Source organism: Pogoniulus pusillus, chromosome 11 (genome assembly GCF_015220805.1).
Source record: "Pogoniulus pusillus isolate bPogPus1 chromosome 11, bPogPus1.pri, whole genome shotgun sequence".
Classification (NCBI taxonomy): Eukaryota; Metazoa; Chordata; class Aves; order Piciformes; family Lybiidae; genus Pogoniulus; species Pogoniulus pusillus.
In genome coordinates, this window is record NC_087274.1 from 27045771 (window position 1) to 27066465 (window position 20695).

At 42.7% G+C, this 20695-nt stretch overlaps 1 protein-coding gene across 1 annotated transcript; it reads left to right on the forward strand.

The window, feature by feature from the left end:
• The first annotated feature begins 3908 nt into the window (after window positions 1-3908).
• Window positions 3909-19964, forward strand: SH3BP2 (SH3 domain binding protein 2). The gene is made up of 13 exons (XM_064151581.1): window positions 3909-4034; window positions 9733-9872; window positions 10904-11006; window positions 11542-11659; window positions 12215-12285; window positions 12658-12746; window positions 14076-14141; window positions 14667-15249; window positions 15765-15873; window positions 16211-16266; window positions 16838-16919; window positions 17153-17212; window positions 17447-19964. The coding sequence occupies exons 1-13, from the start codon at window positions 3931-3933 to the stop codon at window positions 17582-17584; spliced, it is 1719 nt and encodes a 572-aa protein (XP_064007651.1). The 5' UTR covers window positions 3909-3930; the 3' UTR covers window positions 17585-19964.
• The last annotated feature ends 731 nt before the right edge of the window (window positions 19965-20695 follow it).

The window sequence follows — 20695 nt, forward strand, 5'->3', positions numbered from 1 at the left end:
GAAGTTCTGGCCTCATTTATTGCCTTTGCTGTTTTTTGTTTGTTTGCTTTCATTCTGCAGGTCACCCAGCAGAAGTAACCCTGAGTGCATGGTTGTTAATATTTTAACAGAACTGCCTTCCCTAGTAGGTGAAGGATTCAGTTGAGTAATTGACACAATCTGCAGCTGCAGCAGTACAGTGGATTTGTTTCCACTGTGATCTAGAAACCTGGGACTGAAGTAGTTTGGTAGATTTAATAAAACAATAATCTAGTCCCACTTTAAGCTTATCAAAGACAGTGAACTTGAACAGAATGTGGCTGTCTGCAGTGCCTTGCTACACTGCAGGAATGTATGGACAGAGGAACCTTGAAAGTCTCCAGAGAAGGAGACTCCACAACCTCTCTGGGCAGCCTGTTCCAGTGCTCTGTCATTGTAAAGAAGTTTCTTCTCATGTTGAACTGAAACCTATGTTGCATTTTGTAGCTCTTGCTCCTTGTTTTATTGCTGCTGACCAGCGAAGAGATTGGCCCCAGCCACTTGACACCCACCCCTGAGGTATTTGTATACATTGATCAGATCCCCTCTCAGTTTTTTCCACACTAAACAGCCCCAGGGCTCTCAGTCTGTCTTTGTAAGGGAAATGCTCAAGTCCCCCAGTCATCCTCGTGGCTCTTATCCAGCAGGTCCCTGTCTCTCTTAAACTGGAAGGTTCAGAACTGGACACAGTATTCCAGGTGTGGTCTCATCATGACAGAGAAGAGAAGGATAAGAACCTCCCTAGACCTGCTGGACACACTTTTCCTGATGCACCCCAGGATGCCACTGTCTCTCTTGGCCTCAAGGGCACATGGCTGGCCCATGCAGAACTTGCCGTCCAGCAGGACTCCAAGGGCTTTCTCCATGGAACTGCTTTGTATCAGGGCAGCCCCAACCTGTACTGGTACCACTGTCAGGGTTATTCTGAGTGCAACTAGGCTGCTGCAGCTGAAGGACAGTGGGTTCCATGCTACTTTTTTCATTATTTGGTTTGTTGCTTTGTTAACTGTTCTGCCTTGCCTGTTGCTGGGCTCTTCTCATGCTGCTTTTATTTAAAGTCAGTTTTTGCAATTTCCTGTCAACTGGTCAGCAAGAGGAAGCTCTCTTGCTGCAGAGACAACTCACCCCTTCAGCTAGACTAATGAGTTTTTACTACAGCAGAATCCGCAGTGCTCAATGTATGGCTTTTGCTTTCCTGTAACTAGAGGTAAGTAAGACTGCTTCTGACTGCAAACAAGAGCAGATCCTAACAACAGCAGACATGACAGGCTGACTTCCTCAGACAGTGGCCCTGCTGGAAAGAAGTCCAAATGCTCATTGCTTATGCTTTGGTTCTTCCATTTAAGGCTCTCTGAGTGAAATGGCAGTTAAAGAAATTAAGCAACTCCTTTTTGAATGAAATTCTCCCTAGGCTAGCATGTTCCTAAGCTGCTTCTTGCCACTGATTTTGTGGAAACAAATGAAGATTAGTGGTCTGAAAACCATAAGCCAGGACAGAATTCTGTGTTGTGAGGAAAGAGATGCTTAATCCTCTTGCACTTCCCTGACAGAAATGTTGATGAAAACCATTAAAGATTTCTTGTCTCTTCAGACTCCAGATCTGCAATTTTGAAGCACAACCCTTCTGATTAATGTTTGGTCTAGAAATTGAAGCTGAATTTTTCTTTTGCCAAAACTGTGAAACGTTTTTTTTTTTCCCTTTGTGCCTCAGTGGAACACCAGCTTGTGTGTGGGCATGTGTGGTATGGCTTCTGTTCTAACTGTGACCATCTTGATAGTGTTGGAAATCACCAGAGAAATCAGAAGAGGATCTTGGAACTTAACATGAAAAATCCTGTATTTTTGAATGCTTAAGGGAAGAAAGAGTGAGGACAGCATCAGAAGGGTTAGAGTGGAAAATCAGTACTTCAGGAGCACATGTTGGATTAATGAGGTGTAATTAAAAGGAGACTGTTGAGGCCAAAGAGTAGGGTATTAGGGTTGTGCAGTTTCAAGCTGAAAACCAAGGCTTAGGTGTGGCAGACTAGAAAATGGAAAAAGGAACTGATTTTTTTTTCCAGTGTTGCATATACCCAAATTCTGTCATTTTCGTTATAGCTTTTTTTACTGAGGTAGAAAGGAAGATTGCCAAGATGGTGATGCAAGCTTGCAAGAGGGTGTATTACAAGATAGGAGAGAACTGGGGGAGGAAAGATTGCTTTAAAGCACTGCATGTTAATGCTCAGAGTCTAAATTGGTAACTGATATTGGAGCAGATAAAGCAAGTGAATTTAATTCAGAGACTGCTGGGATGTAGTCTTCTTTGCATATTGGCTGTGTGAAAAATCTGGTAGTTAAGCCACTGAGAGAACAGGGTGTTAGTTGTCTTCTTATTAGCAGCTTTCTATTATTTGAAGGAGCCCTCCAGGAGAGCTGGAGAGGGACTTTTGCCAAAGGCATGGAAGGACAGGGTGAGGGGTAATGGCTTCAGTCTGTGAGGAGCTTGATTTAGATGTGACATGAAAAAGAACCTCTTCGCCATAAGGGTGGTGAGACACTGGAACAGGTTGCCCAGAGAAGCCATGGAGGCTCCAAACTTGGCAATGTTCAGAAGCAGGTTGGATGGGGCCTTCAGCAAGCTGCTCTAGTAGGAGGTGGCTCTGTCCATGGCAAGGGAGTTGGAACTGTAGATCATCTTGAAGGTCCCTTCCAACCCAACCCATTCTAGGATTCTTATTAAAGACTATCAGGATTTTGAGTTGATCCTTTTAGCCAACAACAGCTGTGTGATGTTTGTTGTTTATTTCTCCTATATATACCATGTGGCTGTGGAGAGAGTGCAAGCGGATTGCCCAGTGGTGACATCTGAGAAGTGCTTTTCTAGCCAAGGCAGCCATGGCCAGTATCTAAAATGTAACTTTCTTCAGTGCTTTGGCTGTTGGATAGTTTACAAAATATATTAAAACCCCAAACAATCTCCCCAAACAGACAAGCAAACAACAAACCCACCAACAGCAAAACACATCTTATAGAAACTTCTTCCTTCTGTTTTGGACTACAGATTTGTGTCCCTTTCTCCTAAAGCACACGAATAAGCTTTACTTGGCATCCTTGTAGGTTTTGTCCATCATTCCTAAGCTTGCTGGTTGGCTGTGTCTTACTTGGAACTTTCTAGCCTGAAGTGTTGTTTAATTCCAGACAAAAACAGTGAAATACTCGAACGTTCTAAGAGCTCCAGATGAAAAAAAAAAAAAGTGAAATCCAGTGGCTTTTATTTCTCATCAGTTGGTGATAGTTGTCCTGTAGCATTGTCCCTGCCTTGTAAGCCCCTTGGGTTCTAATTTTGTTGTCTCCTGTGATATGAGCAGCATCAACGTACAGGCAAGACTTGCTCTGAAGCACCTATTGCTGTATAACCTTTCCAAAGAGCTGTATTTTCATTTCTGGCACTGTCGAGGGAAGGACAACCCAGCTGTGGGGGAGAAAACAGTGGTGGTGAAATACTTACCATAGTTGTGTGGTGCAGTGGCAGGTACCTGACCGCAGGCAGCGTTTCTGAGCTGTGCCCCTCCCGGCGCGGGAGGCTGAGCGCACTGCGGGCAGAAAGGGCTGCAAGGTGAGCAGGGAGCGCTGGAAAATCCCCGCTGCTCTCGGGCTCGCTGTTGGCGGAGCCTGAGTTGCGCAGGGTTGGATTTAGAGGCTCTCCGGGACGTTGGGAAATCTGACAGAGATAGTGCTGCCCACTAGCACCGGGGGGACAGGAAGTAGCAGAGGAAACAAGTCACTGCCTGGGCGTCCCTCCTGGCCGCAGAGCAGCGCAGATGCACAAGCGGTTGGGGCAGGCTCGCTTTGCCTTTTGTGTGCCGGGCGTACAGCAGCCTCCTTCGCCCTGGAAACACGCGAGAAAGCGAGGAGTGCAGAGATGCTTCTGTCATGCCTGAGAGGGCTCACAAGTTACTGATGGCTTTGTCCACACAAAGGAAACAATCATTTGGTGAGACTGTCAGCAGAAGAACCATGTGTCGGTCGGGCACCAGGTCAGTGCGACTCTCCGGCTGCTTTCTGTCATCTTCTCTCTTTTTGGTAGAGAGCAGACTAAATCTGAGTAGAATATAGTGTGTGGGGCAAAATACTTTTAACTCTTGCAGAAAATTCAAGGGTAAAAAAAAAAAGTGGAAGGGGGAGGAGCTGAAGAGAGTGTTGATGGAAAATATGTTCCAGAAAAGACAAACAAGTTGAAGCAAGTTAAGCTAAGCAAACACAAGAATGTTTCTCAGGCAGGCTTAGTTCTCCATTCCCTGTGTCTTGTATTTGACTTCACAGTGTTTGCACTGTGCTGTTAATCTATCTGGAAAGCTATTGTGAAAGGGGCTGTTAGAAGTGTTGGAGAAATGGAATGGGTAACCAAAAAGCTGAGGGAGATGTGGAAGAGTATTTTGGAAGTACTGGGCATGGTTAATGAATGGGAAAGCGACTTGGAATTTTTGTAGAAAGCAGTGCTAAGAGCAGATGGGCAATGTTTAGATGACTGAGTTGGAGAACCAGCTTCTGTCCAGAACTGCTGGGAGCACGCTAGGGCAGCTTTTATTGTACAGTTCTGCTGTATGTATCTCTGCCTCAGTGTGGGTTAAGCCTTTTGTAGAGACTGAAACTTCAGTCTGCCTCTCTGTCATATGAGGAATGCATTTTTTCTGTAAGCTGTGTTATATCTGTAAGCTTACACGAAGCTTGCATTCAGAATGAAACTAGCATCTCACTTCACTAGGTTTTACTTTCAGAACAGGATTTAAAGATCAGATGTTCTGAGGCATTAGGGAGTTGAAAATGTTCTTGGACATAGTTGGCACAGAGATAGCTGTTACAAATTCTGACTGGGTTTAGTTTTTGCACTGCAGCTCTGGAAGCTGTTTTTCATTTGTTTTCAGCATGACCAAACTGGGCTCCAGGACAGACCATCGATATTGTTAGAACAAGGGAGAAATTTCAATACAACTCCTGGCAGCTGTAGTTTCAGAGTTGAGGGTAATGTGTTTTCATGCCTATGTGCTGCAAGATACTGATCACATCTGCCATATGTCCTGCTGAAGTTAAGCAAGAACTTGAGGACTCCTGGGTCTCCCAGGATGCAATCCGTAGCTGAATCAGCTTGTGCTTGATTTAATTGGGCTGAAGGCCAGTAGCTCATAAGGCCAAAAGGAGTAAATGTTCTGTAATGTAATCCAGACCTTTAATGTGGCAGAATTTTATTTCTACTTGTAGATGGACTTTCAGCCTGTAAAGTTATGTCCTAGCCTTCAGTCTAGCTATAGTCTTTCTGTGCTAACTGAGGGGATAGCTTAAAATTATTTCAGATGCAGACATTTGCATACTACACACCCCCATAAATCTGCATTCCCTTCAAAATGTGAGGCTGGTAAATGCATTGTGATGATTCAGAAGAAACTTCAGCATCAGATTGGCAGTACCTGGCTTATGTGATGAAGTGTGCAATTTCACTTTTTTCCATGCTGTTGTGACTTTCATGGCACTTAAACCCCAGCTCGTTGTAATGGTATCGTAGCGGGGAAACTAACACTCATGATAGCCTGGGACTGACTTTATTGATACATCACTCTACAAGATTCACCTTAAACCATATCCCCAAGTACCACATCCAAACGACCCTTAAACACATCCAGGGTGGGTGACTCTACCATCTCCCTGGGCAGCCCATTCCAGTCCCTGACCAATCTCTCCGTGAAAACCTATGTTTAAGTGTTTAAGGCCAGGCTGGATGAGGCTCTGGCCAGCCTGACCTAGGGTAGGGTGTCCCTGCCCATGGCAGGGGGGTTGGAACTAGATAATCCTTGTGGTCCCTTCCAACCCTGACTGATTCTATGATTCTGTGATCAGAGATACACTGCAAATAGGTTTGGTTTTCAGTCTGTGGACCAGTTTGTAGATGTGAAGCAGTGACAGCTGTGTTGTGCTTGAGAGTGCCAACTGTACTCTTCTGTCTTTCCAAAAGCACTGCTGTATGGTGAAGTAAATCTGATAAAGTTCTGGTCCACCATTTCTGTTCTTACACCATAAGGCCCAACACCTCCTCCACAGGCATGGCATTATCATGGGGATCATCTGAGAAACAACACAGTGCAAAGCTTTTGCTGTCCGCTGCCAGCATCTTCTGCTTCAGAGGGTTTGGTTCATTGCTGTTGCAGTTAGGGAGGAGATTGATTCAGTAGCCACTTAGACTGGGGATTGGACCATGGTGGAAAACTTCATTTAAAAACATGCATCTTGCTCATCATCAGTGAGTGGAAAGAAGGCTGGAGTGTGTAGATCTTACTAGGAGATTCTGGAGTACTGTTACCTTCTGTTTGTAACAGTGTCAGAAAGAAAGGATGGTTGGGCTCTGATTGCACATAGTCTGCCTTATCTGTTGACTTCATTGTCAGGTCCACAGAAGAGACTCTACTGATGTACCTGGGGTGAGGAGGAGTAGTGAGATCTTTGGCTCGTAGCCTGGGAATGTTGCTGCACAAGAAATGATTGGAAATCCTTTCTGTTCTTGATGATCATGGAGCTTACAGACTATAGGGCCTTAAGTGCTTCCCATTGTGTGTACCTGGTAATGGAGCAGCATGGAAGGTACTGAAAAATTCAGAAGAGGAGTATCAAGAGTGGAAGGAACTATTTCAGTGAGCCTTGTTACAGATGCCAAGATCAGAAAAATCTTTAGGAGCATCCATTTTTTCCTTCCACCCACCCCTGCAATAAAGCTTCTGTGGTTATCTCATCCTGACAGCTTTCTCCCAGCAGCTTAATGCATGATATCTAGTGTCCTACAGCTGCTTTGTACTGTCAAAAAAAAAGGAAGAAAAATCTGCTTGGGACTAGACTCAGAGTACTTAAATGGATCTTAGAGACCTAACCCAGACATTTCAATTCAGAATACCAAAATCCTCCCTATGAGTCTGCAAATGAAAGTGCTTGAAGAGCCTACAGATGTAATGGGAAGTGCTGTAAGCCACAAAGAGATCCAGAAAATAGATATAGTAGTCTCTTAATCTATTGAAAGCCTTTATGTAGCATGCTGTATTAGGTGAACTCAGTTCTGTGTGCTTGGCCATAGAGTTCAAATACATCTCCATTTGATTACTCAGCTGGGATAGGGAAGTCCTGAGGTTTGGTCTCTGTTCTCAGGACTGTTTTATAGTGAGTAGTCAAAAGTAAGAAATGATTGTGAATAGAGGAAGCAGAACTTGACACACTGCTGTGTTTTCCCCTCACTTAAATCCTGTAGTTAATGCAGTGTAGAACTGGATTTTATTTGTTTTTCCCCTCCTTGAGTTGGTTGTTGCTTTATGTTTGCTTGATGTTCTGGCATTTCAGGTGGAGGGGGAAATCCAGGTACACTTCAGTGAGCAGTCTAACTTGTCTACTCCTTTAGAGGAGGCCAACATGACCTAGTCAAACATTTGTTTTCTGTATTTGCTTAAGGTAGCAGATCCTTGTGCCCAGTGTTTGCCATTGGCTTCCTAGAAATCTCAGCTCACCGATTGTTTTGGATAGCCTCTCCAAGACACTTAACTCTGCCTCTTCTGATCCGTTTTCAACCTAAGTACATCACGCTGGAACAGTTTCACCCTGAAGCCTAGGTGCTTAAGCTCTGTTCTTTATGGTGAAAGCAAGATGGGACTTGCAGCCCCACGGTGAACCTGAAGCTGTTGGATGGCATTGAGGCTAGGTTACAGTTAGTGCAAGAAGAGCAACAGCAGAGTATATTTGTCTGAAAAAAAGCTCTTATTTTTGCTTCATCTTTTTACTTGAATGTAACTAGAAACAGACTGAAGTGACTTAATTTGTGATGTTTGAATGTTGATGTGCCTGTTCTTAAAAGAAAAATGTAGCCTTGGCCTTGCCTTTGGTTCCTCATTTCAAGGAAGTCACTCTTAGCAGTGATGGCTTCACTTGCAGCCTGGTTTTGTATCAGCAGCCAGCTGGGTAACGCTTTCCATTTCCCTCACTTCAGCTTCACTGCAAGATGTGGAGAAATCATGTGGAAGGAATTTTTGAGGGATGTGTTTGTCAACTTCTGCTATCTTCAAAAAAACAACAAACTGACAGGCTTTAAATATTTGTGTGTAGCGCCTTCGTGGGTCTGTTAGCACATTGCTGCTGCTAGAGATTTCATTGTGGAGCAGGGGGAAGAGGAAGGAACAACTCTGCTTGGAAAGATCTCAATCACATAATAGGAACAGAGAGGAAATAGCAGAAGGAAGGATACAGCTGAATGAAACAAATGTCGTTTACCTTTTGGGGAACAGGAAGGTCCTGGAGGAAAACTGGGAAACTGTGGTGCCTTGTGCTGTCTTCTAAGAACCTTTCCAGGGCCTTTGATCCTCTTCTCTGCTTGTGCCTGTGTTACAGCACTGGGGACAAACACATAATTTTTGTGATTAAGTTTTCTAGGCTGCCTAGAGGATTTGAGTTTAAACTCTCATGATGGAAATTGCCAACAATTTCCACCCTTCCCCACACGTGCATTATCAGCAAAAGGCCATCAATTAATAAAATCCTAAACTCCTCCACTGGAACATCAGCTGACTTTCATTTCTGAGTTTCCTACAATGGATATTTACTCCACTGTTGCAATTCATCCTTCAACTAAACTCTGTCACTTCCATGTTACTTCCAGTACTTCTAATTTGCCTCTCAGGCTGGAAACACCAGTAGTAGACATATTGTGCTCTATGCTCTGGGATTCCTGCTCTGAGCTATACTACTGACTCCTTTATGGCCCTTAGGAGGAAAGGAAAAGCAAACAGGATCTATTAGACTTCATTCCTGCCCTAAAGACCTGTCAGATCTAAACTATTATTCCTGTATGAGAACTAATTAACTGGAACCTCATTAGTTTGCCTTTCACTCAGAGAGATCTCTAGCCCTACACCTACCTGGCCCCTTTTCTGTCTTGATCAAACTTCTTCAGTTCATACTTGATTTCTTCTCCCAGTAGAATTTTTTTTCCTAGCTTTGTTAGGAGCTGAAGAAAGGAAGGTCTCACAGTAACACATCAGACAGAAAAAGCTACTAAAGAAGTTAAATTTTTGGATAGCCTGTTTGAGATGACAGCAGAAAGAGTGCTTGGTGGAGCATGACAGGAGTAGTTGATACAGAAATGAAATGGAAGCTTGCAGCAATCTGGGCTGCACTCCACGTGCCCAGGATGCTGTCAGGTATGACACCCAGTGTTAGATGGGTGAAGCTTTCATTTGGACTACATCACATACACATAAGGAGCAAGTAGCACTGGATACTGAGCTACTAATTAGGACTGCTGATCCCTCATCATAGAGGAAACTGCACTGCATGGATGCATGCAGCATAGAACTTAGGAAATCAGCAGCTTCTCCCTTCTCCTCACCAGCCTGGCTAAGTCGCACAGTATTATCTGGGGCATTTTAAAATACAAACACTTGAACAACATTTGCTGAGCACTCTTCCATCGTTTCAGCAGCTGTCAGTCACTTTGGAGAGCTGTATAAAAATAAATGGGGACTTTTTGCACCATGGTTTTTTATGTGTTACAAACTTCCTGGAATCTCTGAATATCTGTCTGTGTTACATACTTGCCTGCTGAACCATGTTAGTCGTTTGGAAACTTGGTTAAGGAAACAAGCTTTGTTTCTGGGTACTGCTTTCTTTGACAAAAACCCTTAAGTTGTAAACTTCAGCTCTTCTGAACTGCAGGATGATGGCCTCGCAGGAGCAGGTCTGGCCAGTCCCAATGAAGGCAATTGGAGCACAAAACCTTTTGACAATGCCTGGAGGAGTGACCAAATCAGGGTATCTTCATAAAAAAGGAGGCACCCAGCTGCAGATTCTGAAGTGTAAGTTGAATGAGGTATTAACTAACTGAAGTGTTTCAGATGCTTACCTTTGGGGCCGTTAACAGCTTTGACGTTAGACTATTTCACGAGGCTGTTCTTCGTTTTGATCTGTACTGCTTTGCAATTGTACTGCATGAAAGAATTCCCTTCAATTGCTTTGGAACTGTAAGTCTTGGATAGAAATCTTGTTGTTGATTTTCTTCTGCTTGGTTAAAACTCTCACCAACTCCTTCACAACTAAGATTTATCAGGACAAAGAGATTCCTGGGATATGTATCAGTTTGAAATATTCTTTTCTAAAAGAAATTAGTACTCTTTCTTTTTTTCCCCTCAGCTGGGTATTATGTACTGGAAAAATAGTTCCATCTCCTCCTGCTGTTGTGAAATGGAAATTTGCTCACTGCCAACGTTAGGCTGTGCTTAAAAAGCAGTAATTCCTTCTGGAATCAGAACTTAAGATTCAGAGTTTATTTATGTGCTATTCATTTGCTCTCCCTGTGAATAAATAAACTGTGCTTATATAGTTAAGGACAGAGACTGCAGCCTTTGATAAAGGAAGGAGTGTTGACTCCCTTGAAAAAAAGAAAATAAAACTTCATTTCATCAGCAGCTTTATGTGCTTGAGATGAAAGAAGAGAGGGAGATACCATCATGGGTTTGGGATGCACATAAATAGTATCTGTAGCCTGTGCCTGCCTTCCTGCTGTTTGTTTTAGGTTGCATTCTTACATCAGCTTATTCTTCTAGAAAGGGACTCCAGTGGAGGTCAGACCTACAGCCTCTTCAGCTTCTGCTGAAGTCACTACATCAGCTGCCTCTCAAATAAGGGCTGCAGATACTACCTGTAGTCCTGCAACTGTGAATGGACAGCTTTACCCTGCGACTTACCAACAGGCTGTCACTTAGCTAATTTGTGCTCTTTACTCATGATCAGTAGGATTACTATAAGCTTAAATAATTCTATCCAAGTTAAGAGGCTCTAGTTAATGTACTGCCTTTGGATTTATATTTGCTCACATCTCTCTTTTTAGGGCCATTGAGATTTGTGATTATCCATGAGGGATGTATTTACTACTTTAAGAGCAGCACATCTGCATCTCCACAGGGAGCCTTTTCTTTGAATGGTTACAACAGGTGAGTGCCACAGAACTTGTAACCCCCAAGCTCCCTTTCCTTAATGCAGGGGGGCATGGTTTTCTTTTCCAAGAGCTACATGTGTTGTTTGGGTTAAGCACTGATCTCAGATCCCAGGAGATGTATACCTATCAAATTGTGTAGGCTTTGCCTTTTGTCATTTAGCCAGTAAAGCTGCCAAAATTCAGTGGGCTTACACTAGCTACTGACTTCATGCAGACATTGCATATGCAGAGAGATGGATTGAATGCAATTCATCAAAACTATGGGACTGATCAAAAGATCTAAGTCTGGCTGCTGCTTTAACTAGTGCTTCATTTCCTGTCTGCACTCTTGCATTGTGCCTTCTGCCACCTGAATGGAGAAGTACTACAGATGCACACAGGGGGTTGTGCCATTTTCCTGGGCCTGGGGACTGTTTTTCTAGTGCAAAACTGGTCAGTAGAACTGCTTTCTAGCAGAGCTTTGTGTCTTACACAGCAGAACTAACCTCATCAGCTGAAGGTTTTTACCTACTGGAGGTTCTGTTTCTCAGGGTTATGCGGGCAGCTGAGGAGACAACATCAAGCAATGTGTTTCCTTTCAAGTTAGTTCACATTAGCAAGAAGCACAGGACGTGGTTTTTCTCAGCTTCTTCTGAAGATGAACGAAAGGTAACCTTCATCAGTTTAGCTCTCCTTGAAGCAGAAAGTGACTCTTGGACTTGCCTGGTATCTAAATGAACTGGACACGCAGCTGTCACTGGAATTTGGGCTTCTCTGAAAATCGTGTCTTTAGTTCCAGCTATTAAGTTAGCATTAGTTCAAGATCTGATTTAGGGAATGGCTCTAAGTGACATACCTGATGGCATGGATTTTGTTCTGAATTTTTAGCCAGGGAACAAATGTTTGTATGTTAAACTTTTGATAAAGTAGAGATGATGTTCAGTGAAATCCATCACCCGTAAACATACGCTGAAAAAGTAGCTGCCTTTGGAAGTGACAGCTTGAAATTTTCAACCTGAAAGTTGTAGTGTTGGATTTTGTTCTTGCAGCATTTTAGTCAGACATTTGACTGGTAAGTTTACACCCTCAAGTCAGGGATAAATACTGCTTCAGTGTAGGTTGCTTGCACAGTTGCTCTGTTGTTACAGAGGACAGATAATGTGCATCTTTAATGAACGATTTAAAAGTGGATGTGTTGAATGTTGTACTTTTACTCTAATTTAGAATTGGATGCTGTCCTTGAGGAGGGAAATTGATCACTACCATGAGAAGAAAGAAACAATAACAGAATTCAGGTATAACTCCTTAATCATTATTTACTTTCTATCCCTCTTTCACTAGTTCTTGGCACTGGTTTTTAGTATCTTTGCACCTAGAAGTAATTTAATATTAAATAAAACCAGGTACTAGTAAAGGCCAAGCATGAAAGGCTTTCCATACTACATAGAGAATACCAAGACAAATCTTTTACTGAAAGAATATTGTTTTACACAAAGCTGACATTTAAAAACAAAGCAGCTACATATCTGGCTGTCAGCTGGGAAACGAGAATAGATTGCTTCTGCTTCTCCAACGTTCCTTTGCAGTGCTGCAGCCCTGTAACAGACCTCTCCACTGTCCTGATACCCACACAGTGATGCAGAAGCTTTCTGACTTTTCTTTTGCAGTGACTCTGGCTCTGATGCAGACAGTTTCTATGGCTCAGTAGAACGTCCCATTGACATCAAGTATTCTCAGCATTCAGGAGAAAATGAAGGTGACAAACTCAGACACTTACAAATGAGATTGATTTGCTTATGTGCTGCTTCTGAATTCTGCAGGATTTATTCCCCAGGGCTTCAGGAAACTGATGAAATTTGTAGCTATTCATTTGATTTTTTTTTTTTACAAAGTGTGTAGCTGTAATTTTGAAGCAGGAGCAGATAATCTGTGTCCTAAACCATTAGTTAAAATAAATGGTACCTAAAGACATTCAGATCTTTAAAGGAGGTGTCTGTTTCACACATAAACAGATGTGTTAGTAAAATCTTACAAGGAGTCTGCTTCACACATCAAGAGATGTGTTAGTACAATCCAGCCTGAGGAGCCTTGCCTCAAGGTTCGGCGGAGTTCCTTCACCAGGCCTTTTCCCACCGCCCTCTCAGATGTCTGAGTGCAGGGCTGACTGGAGCTGCTGCTCTCCTTTTGCTGAGAGGAAGTGCTGGGCTGTTTCTCCTGGCTAGGACACAAACCTCTGTGAAGATCTAGGAAATCCGGTTCAGTTGCTGCAAAAGAGAGGAAACCCTCATCAGCATTGCACGTAGGGCTGTGGTGCAGACCCTTCTGTGTTTGTGGAAGGGATGCCATAGCAATTGTGCTAGGAAGCCTGGCAGAGTGCAAATTAGGAAAACTAGAGGAGCTAACTGATTTTTACCAATTACTCTTTTTAAATGCATTCCTCTGGGGAAGTGCTGCCTATTGTCCTCTAGGCTCTTCCCATACAGGAGAAATCACTGCCTAGAAGGAGCATTTTTTTCATACCTGGATGATTCTGACTTTAAAGGCTGCATCAAAACCACATTGTGGTGCGGTTTTGTTGTTGTTGCCAGAGCAAGGCAAAAGAGTGAATTGTTTTGTAGTCACAAGACTTCTGTATTGCAAAATTCTTACGTGTTTCTATACTAAGATTAGGTTAAGTTTAAGATTAGGTTTGGGAGATGATTTGTTTTTCCTAACTGTTTTTGCCAGTGCATCTCTGTAGCTGTCTCTGCAGCTGACTGGAAGTTTTCTCAGGAAGGCTATGACACTGGGAAGTGTCATCAGAAAGATATAACTTGAAAGATGGCTAGAATTTAATGTGCAGTGTAGTTCATCTCCCACTGATGTGAGTAGTGATGGCTTTCTTCACTGACATCAAAATGTAAGCAAACTCCAGATCTAAACAGCAGAGAGGCGGACCAAAACTTGATTATTTCTTCACCTCTTCTTAGGTGCAACTGACAAATACCTGTTTATTAAAAAGCAGTAGATACTCAATACTCTCTCTTGGTTCCAAGAGTACTTATCAGAATCTGACAGATATATATATATTTTTTGTGATCTGCAGATTATGACCAGGAAGAAGAGGATGAGTCTTACCTGCAGCCAGATACCTCTGATATAGTGAAAGATGGTATGGGATTGCTTTCTTTCCTTCAGCAGGCTCTCAGGGAAGGCAAGATTCATGTTAGAATGCTAGATTATCATTTTGGCTTGGCTGTATCTAAAGCACTGTAGGTGGTAAAACGACTGAAGTAATGCACAGTGTCTAATCTTGAGAGGTATTTAGGGTCAAAAGTTCTTACTAACAGCAGCAACAATTTATCAGAAGCATTGCATGCCTCTAAGCACATGTCTTCCTGCCCTGGAATCACCTGTGTCTGGTGATCAGTCTGGAGCAGGGTCAATGCTTTTAGTGTACCCTCTTTATTTTTAACAAACAGAAAACTCTTTGCTAGGTCAGCATAAGGCATGTCTGAGTGAAAAGTGCAGGATTTTATTACATTCAGAATTGTGCTGGAAGTTAAATGCTTACCCAGCATCTTAGGTACACTCAGACCAAATGCTGATGGAGTGTCAGAAGATAAATGTGCAAAGCCCTCTGATGTAATAGATTTCCCCTCAGTGTGTCATGTGTTCTGGATGTTCTCTTCTGCAGATATGGTCCTGCCTCCAGCCTACCCACCTCCACCAGTTCCTCACATCAGAAAAGTCCCTTACTCAGAATCCAGGGCAAACTCCTTCACTGGCAAACCTTCTGTGCCGGTGGTGCCACCACCTCCTCCTAAAAGAAGCTTGCCTGAGATCAAAGTGGAGGATCCCTTACATGCCCTGGAGCCACAGCTGCAGTGCCGAGCTGAGCCTCACCTAAAGACGCCATCCCCCAGCCGGAGACCCAGTGAACAGCTGCCCCCTGTGCCTCCTCTCTTCAAAAAGCCTGCATGCACCAAAGAATCTTGCTCGTTGCCTCCAGGGCCTCTGCCTCTAGCTCAAGTCCTTCCTACTCCAGAAGGATGCGAGAAGCTAAAAACCTTAAACCTTTCACCACGGACTCCTCCTCCAGTACCAAGCAATAAACCCAAGCTGTCACAACTGACTGAAAAAACAGTAGAGCCCAGAGTGCCAAGAGAACCTGGTAAACCTGGACTGTTTGTGCCACCAGTGCTCCCAAAACCACCTGTGCCAAGCCACCAGCCTCCTGCAATCAAAATCAGACCAGAGAGGTCATATCCTCAGTTACAGTAAGTATGAAATTCCACAACTGTGTTAGCTAACTCTGTCAGATTCCTAAGATTTCACATCAGCATCTGTTTCTGTTCCTTGCACTGCTCACTCCTCTTGTCCTCAGTCTACAACTATTGCAGGGGAGGGTATGGAGAAGAGAGAGCAAGACTTGAGATAGGATAAGAAGGAACAGGCAGAAGTCACAACTTGGGAAATGTCAGCTAATGTTAGGAGAAGCTTTACACCACATGGATGAGGAAACACTAGAAAAGGTGGCTGTAGAAACAGAATCCTTGGAGGTACTCATAACTTGACTGGACATGACTTCCTGAGCTACCTGATCTAGCTGCTTTGTGCGGGATCTTGGACTAAATGATCTCTGGAAGTCTCTTCAAACCAAAATTCATCTGTGATGTGGGGGCGAAACTGAAACTTGTTCTGTAGTTCTAGTTGTATTATCCCTTCAGTGGGTTTTGTATATTTGCTATCTCCCTGAGGAGATGTCCTTCAGTTTTTGTTCTCTTTCTGACAGGAGATCACCACCAGATGGACAGAGTTTTAGAAGCTTCTCATTTGAGAAACCAGCACTACCCTCCAAGCCAAAACAACCTGATGATGATTCTGATGACGAGTATGAAAAAGTAAGAGCAAGAAGATGATCTGTGCTCAAAGAGTACTTCTTTTTTTCTTGCTTCTGTTACACTTTGAGGAGCATTAAGAATGCATTATTTCAGGGGACAAAAACCTCAACTTTCTGAAAGCACTGAGCTGTGGGATTTTTTTTCATTATTTATCTGTTGGATTTGGCTTTAAGAAATGCCTTAATAAATTCTGTATTTTAATACTGGATGTAAAGGAGGATGAAGTCTAAAGTAAAACACCATTGATAATCTCATCTACTGGTGGCTGTAGTTCACTTACCTAATGACTTGGTAGCACTTTTTAGGTGGTGATTTATTTTTTGCATCATTTTTACAGGTTGGACTGCCTGCTTCAATATTCCTTAACACCTCTGAATCCTTTGAAGTTGAAAGGTAGGATGGGACTTTAAAATAGTTGCTTAGAAGTCCTACAAAAATCTGCACCCGAAGATGATTTTGCTAGGTATTGTGTTTCAAAACACAATAGAAATGTTTAAAATCCTTTAGAGAAGTTAGCTTAGTGCTCATACAATCACCTTTAAGATCACCCAGTCTAACCACTCTCTACTTCTACCAAGGCTGGTGCTAAACCATGGCCCTCAACATTGCATCTTTGAAACACCTCCAGGGTTCAACCGCCTCCCTGAGGAGTCTGTTTCAGGGCTTGAGAACTCATTTGGGGAAGAAGCTTCTTCTAATGCCCAATCTATGCTCATGTAGCAGTTGGAATTAATGCTACTTGCAGAATGTGTTTGCTCCATCTGGAGAAGGTTGTTCTGCCAGGATGCTGGGTGGAACAAGAAGCCAGATTTCTGTGCTTAGTGGTTCAGATGTTAGTAGGGTGAAATTCTTTCAGCTGTGATGTACTATGAATGGCAACTGAAACAGAGAGCTGTACTAAGAATTCTAAGGATCTAGGCAAGTCAGAAAATGCTCATCCTTGTAACTGCTGTTTTATTTTTAGGACATTTAAAGCTAATAGCCCTCGGGGACAACCACAGAATGGCTTGTACTGCATTAGGAACTCATCTACTAAGTCGGGAAAGGTAACTTGCAGTTGTTGCATCCACTCCTACAAAAACCTTTTTGTTTTAGAGTTACTTTATCTTTGCTATTATTATTTAATTGAAATATGCTCTTAAAGCAAGAAAATCTGAGACAATCACTATCATAACTCCAAAGATTTCTTGTCTTTTTAGACTGGGTTGTAACAGACTCTTCAATACTAACTCAGAGCTTGTGAGCACAGACTGAAAATGTTGCATTTTTCTTCTTCAAGGTATTGGTTGTATGGGATGAAACTGCAGAAAAAGTGAGGAACTACAGGATCTTTGAAAAGGTCAGTAGCTGCACTGTGTGTTCACATCTAAATTTCAGCTCCAGTCACATCCTAAAGGAAAGAATCTTAAACTCCTGAGTTTAATTTGGAGTTATTTCTGTGACTGATTAGCAAAGCAGTAGCTTGTTTGGAAGAACTTCTCCTTTCTGGTGGTGATGTTTGGGGATCTGTTTTTTTAACACTGAACTGGGTAAATTCCTGCCAATGGTGACACATGTTCTTGTTCTGCGACAGGACTGCAAGTTTTACCTGGATTCAGATGTTATGTTTTTGAACATGGGAAGTTTGGTTGAATACTACAGCACTCGTGTCTTACCTGGTCATGACAGTCTGATGCTTCGGTGTCCTTATGGCTACTCCACACCGAGGTGACGTGACTGGTGTAATGCACTGGCTTAGAACAAATGGGTTCCCTCATGCCCTTGGATTCAGCCTGGGCTCTTCCCGTTGTTGGAGATCCTCCTGTTTGCACGCAGAAACTGAGTCTGTTTTGGTCATTTCTTCTGATGAGACTTGTGTGGAAAGTCCATTGAGTGAATGCTTGGTAGGACCTTACAATCCACGCTGGTGGATTTGATGGTCTTTTCTTTTTAAAAGATCTGAACTGATGATGCTGTGAAAGCTGTCCATGAGACCTCCACCTTCCTTAAAACTGCTGCTATTACCTTCTTGGAATGTGGAAGACAGACACGAACTAAGAGGTGACCTGAAAACAACCAGTACAGAAAAGGCAAACTTGTGACAGTGTCTCAGCATTCACTTGTGACAGGGAATACTAAAACTGACTTGAAGGCACTACTCCTGAAGTCAGCACTGGTGCTCAGCTAAGAGGTTTTGTATCACTTGCATGGTTGACATATAAATCATGAAGACTTTGTGCAAATACTTTGGTTTATTATAGGTAAAGAGGATCATAAAACATGCCTTTTGAGTAAGCTCAGGCGTAAAGATGACTTGTGACTGCAGTGTCTGCAGTAGCCAGTCCCAGAGTCCTATCAGCTGATGTGTTTATGGCATCTGACATCACTTCATATTGTTCACTTCAGATAGACTTTGAACAATAGAGATTTGGCTTTCGTGGGAGCCCCACTGGAGGGATTGGAGCCACTTGTATTTGTCATGGGCATTGATTGATTGTGTGATTCTAAGATGAAGAGGGAAAGGAGGGAGTCTTTTAAATACCCCCAGTTCTGCCTAGCAGTTTTCTCTTGCGTTGCTGCGATCAAAGGTTCTTTAAAACAAAATATAAGCAAAGCCCTGAAACTGTGAGCATGGTGCTGCCATCACCCCAAGAATTTCTCTGGTCACTCTCCTAGGATCAAGCTGTCAGCTCATCACATCTGTTCCAGGGCAGGACACCTGCCCTAGTCTGCTTGTTTAGATAATCAGGAATTTGTCCATTATTTAAATAGCTCCTCAGTTGGTAGCTGCATGCAAATTAAATCTGGTTTTAGCATCCTGTCAGCACTGTTCATGATGAGCATTAGCATGGTGCTGGTAACATTCATACCTTATTATTTTGAGGACAGATATCCTAAAATCAAGGGCTTGATATTCTTGCCAAAATGAATAAAGAAGAGAAACCTATTTTAATGATCCCTTAAGTAACATGGTTGATTCAAAAGTACTGTTAAAATGGTCTCATACTCTAATAACGTTTACATGACTTTTAATAACTAAAATAATGTTGTCACTGCTGGAAGCAGGAGAAGGTATCTAGTTTCTGTCAGTCTGAATCTGTATCCACAAACTTCACATTTTTCCTGTACCTTTTCCAAGTTCATACATGGCAGTTTTAATCTTGTTGCAGTTAGACAGATGCAACTTAAAAAACTTAAAGCTATTTTAGAAGAAGAACTTTTCTGTTTCTGGAAATAATAAACCAATATATGATCCCTAAGGGATTTTCCTTAATAAAGAGATGTGATATTAGGACCATACATAGGAGCTGAAGTAATAAACTGCTGCTGTCCTTGGCAAGAGGCACAGCCATGTACAATATTAGCCTTTTAATCTCTGTTCCTGCTGCAATAGATTTTGTAGAATCCTGGAATGGTTTTGTCTGGAAAGGACCAATTCCCAATGCTTCTGCCGTGGGCAGGGACACCTCCTGCTAGACCACCTTGCACAAGGCCCCATCTAACCTGCCTTTGAACACTGCCAGGCTTGAAGCCTCCACAGCTTCTCTGGGCAACCTGTTCCAGTGCCTCACCATCCTCATGGGGGAGAATTTCTTTCCCAGGTCTAATCTAATTTATGTGCATAAAGAATATGCAGTACCTGAATTTCAGATTCTTTTGAGTATTGGATGTTTTCTCATTCCTTTGGTTTTAAATCACTCTCCCTCTGGTTCACTACCCTGATCTGATCCACTCTGTAAAGATGGCCAACAAAGCACTTAAGAGATATTCAGGCATATAGATAGATCAGAGCAAGTTCTAGTTTCTGGCAGTGTTTACACAGTGTTTACAAAGTGGATTTTCCTCTAGGAGTAGTTGATTCCATGTGCCATGAGCATCTTTCTCAGTATCTGACAATATGCTCACCTTTGGGGCTCTTCTTAAGTATTCAATTTTACTTTTGCAACCATAAGCTCTTCAAATTTTTCAACTACAAATCCTTCTGTAACCCAGTAGATGTAAAAGAGAACACTGTCTTTGCAAATCTGTACCTTTTCATGGTAACTGCCTTTTTATATATAAAAATGTCTATATTTCTGAAGTGGATAAACTTTCAATGCCTGTTCACTGAATGTTGTGCAGCTGTCTTGAGCTTCAGGGGTGTGTCGTAAGGCTTTTGTCTGTAGTTATGTTAAATTGTGCTTAATCCTTCTAACTCTGAAGTTAGAAGAAATAGTTTTCAGTCCTCCAGATAATCAAATCTTGATGCAAGCAACACTCAGAAATTTCCTGTTCTGCTCCTCAGTTTGGCTGGGGGTGGAAATTACCACTTTGTTTTTCCCCATTTCTTGCAGCAATTCCTGAGTGCAGGGCTGAGGACTGAAGCGTTCACTTTACCTTTGGGTGCAAAATGCAAGCATGGCTGTAATACAAAGAGCAGCTTGGAGGAACAGGAATATCTGAGCAAGAAAGCCAAGTCTCCAGTGGTGTTCTCTACTGGAGGAAAGAGGACCTTCCCATTTCCCAGCACCTCATGGCCCTCCTGCTCAGCAATGCCACAGTAACCGGTAGGTCAGTACAAGCATAGCAGGCTTCCAGCCTCTTGGCTTACACAGAATTGTTTGAGTTGGAAAAGACCTTTCAGATTATCGAGTCCAACCATTCCCTAACGCTACCAAGCCTGGTGCTAAAACATGTTAAGTATTCCCTAGTACTTCATTATTCACAGCCCCTGGTGCTTCCATGCTTCTGGAAGTCTGAAAGGGTTTGTCAGGATTTCTGACGCTTTAAGGTGATTATTTTGGATCTGGAGACATCTGCTGGTCAGCCTCTGCCGTGCAGGGTTCCAGGAAACGAACGCAGC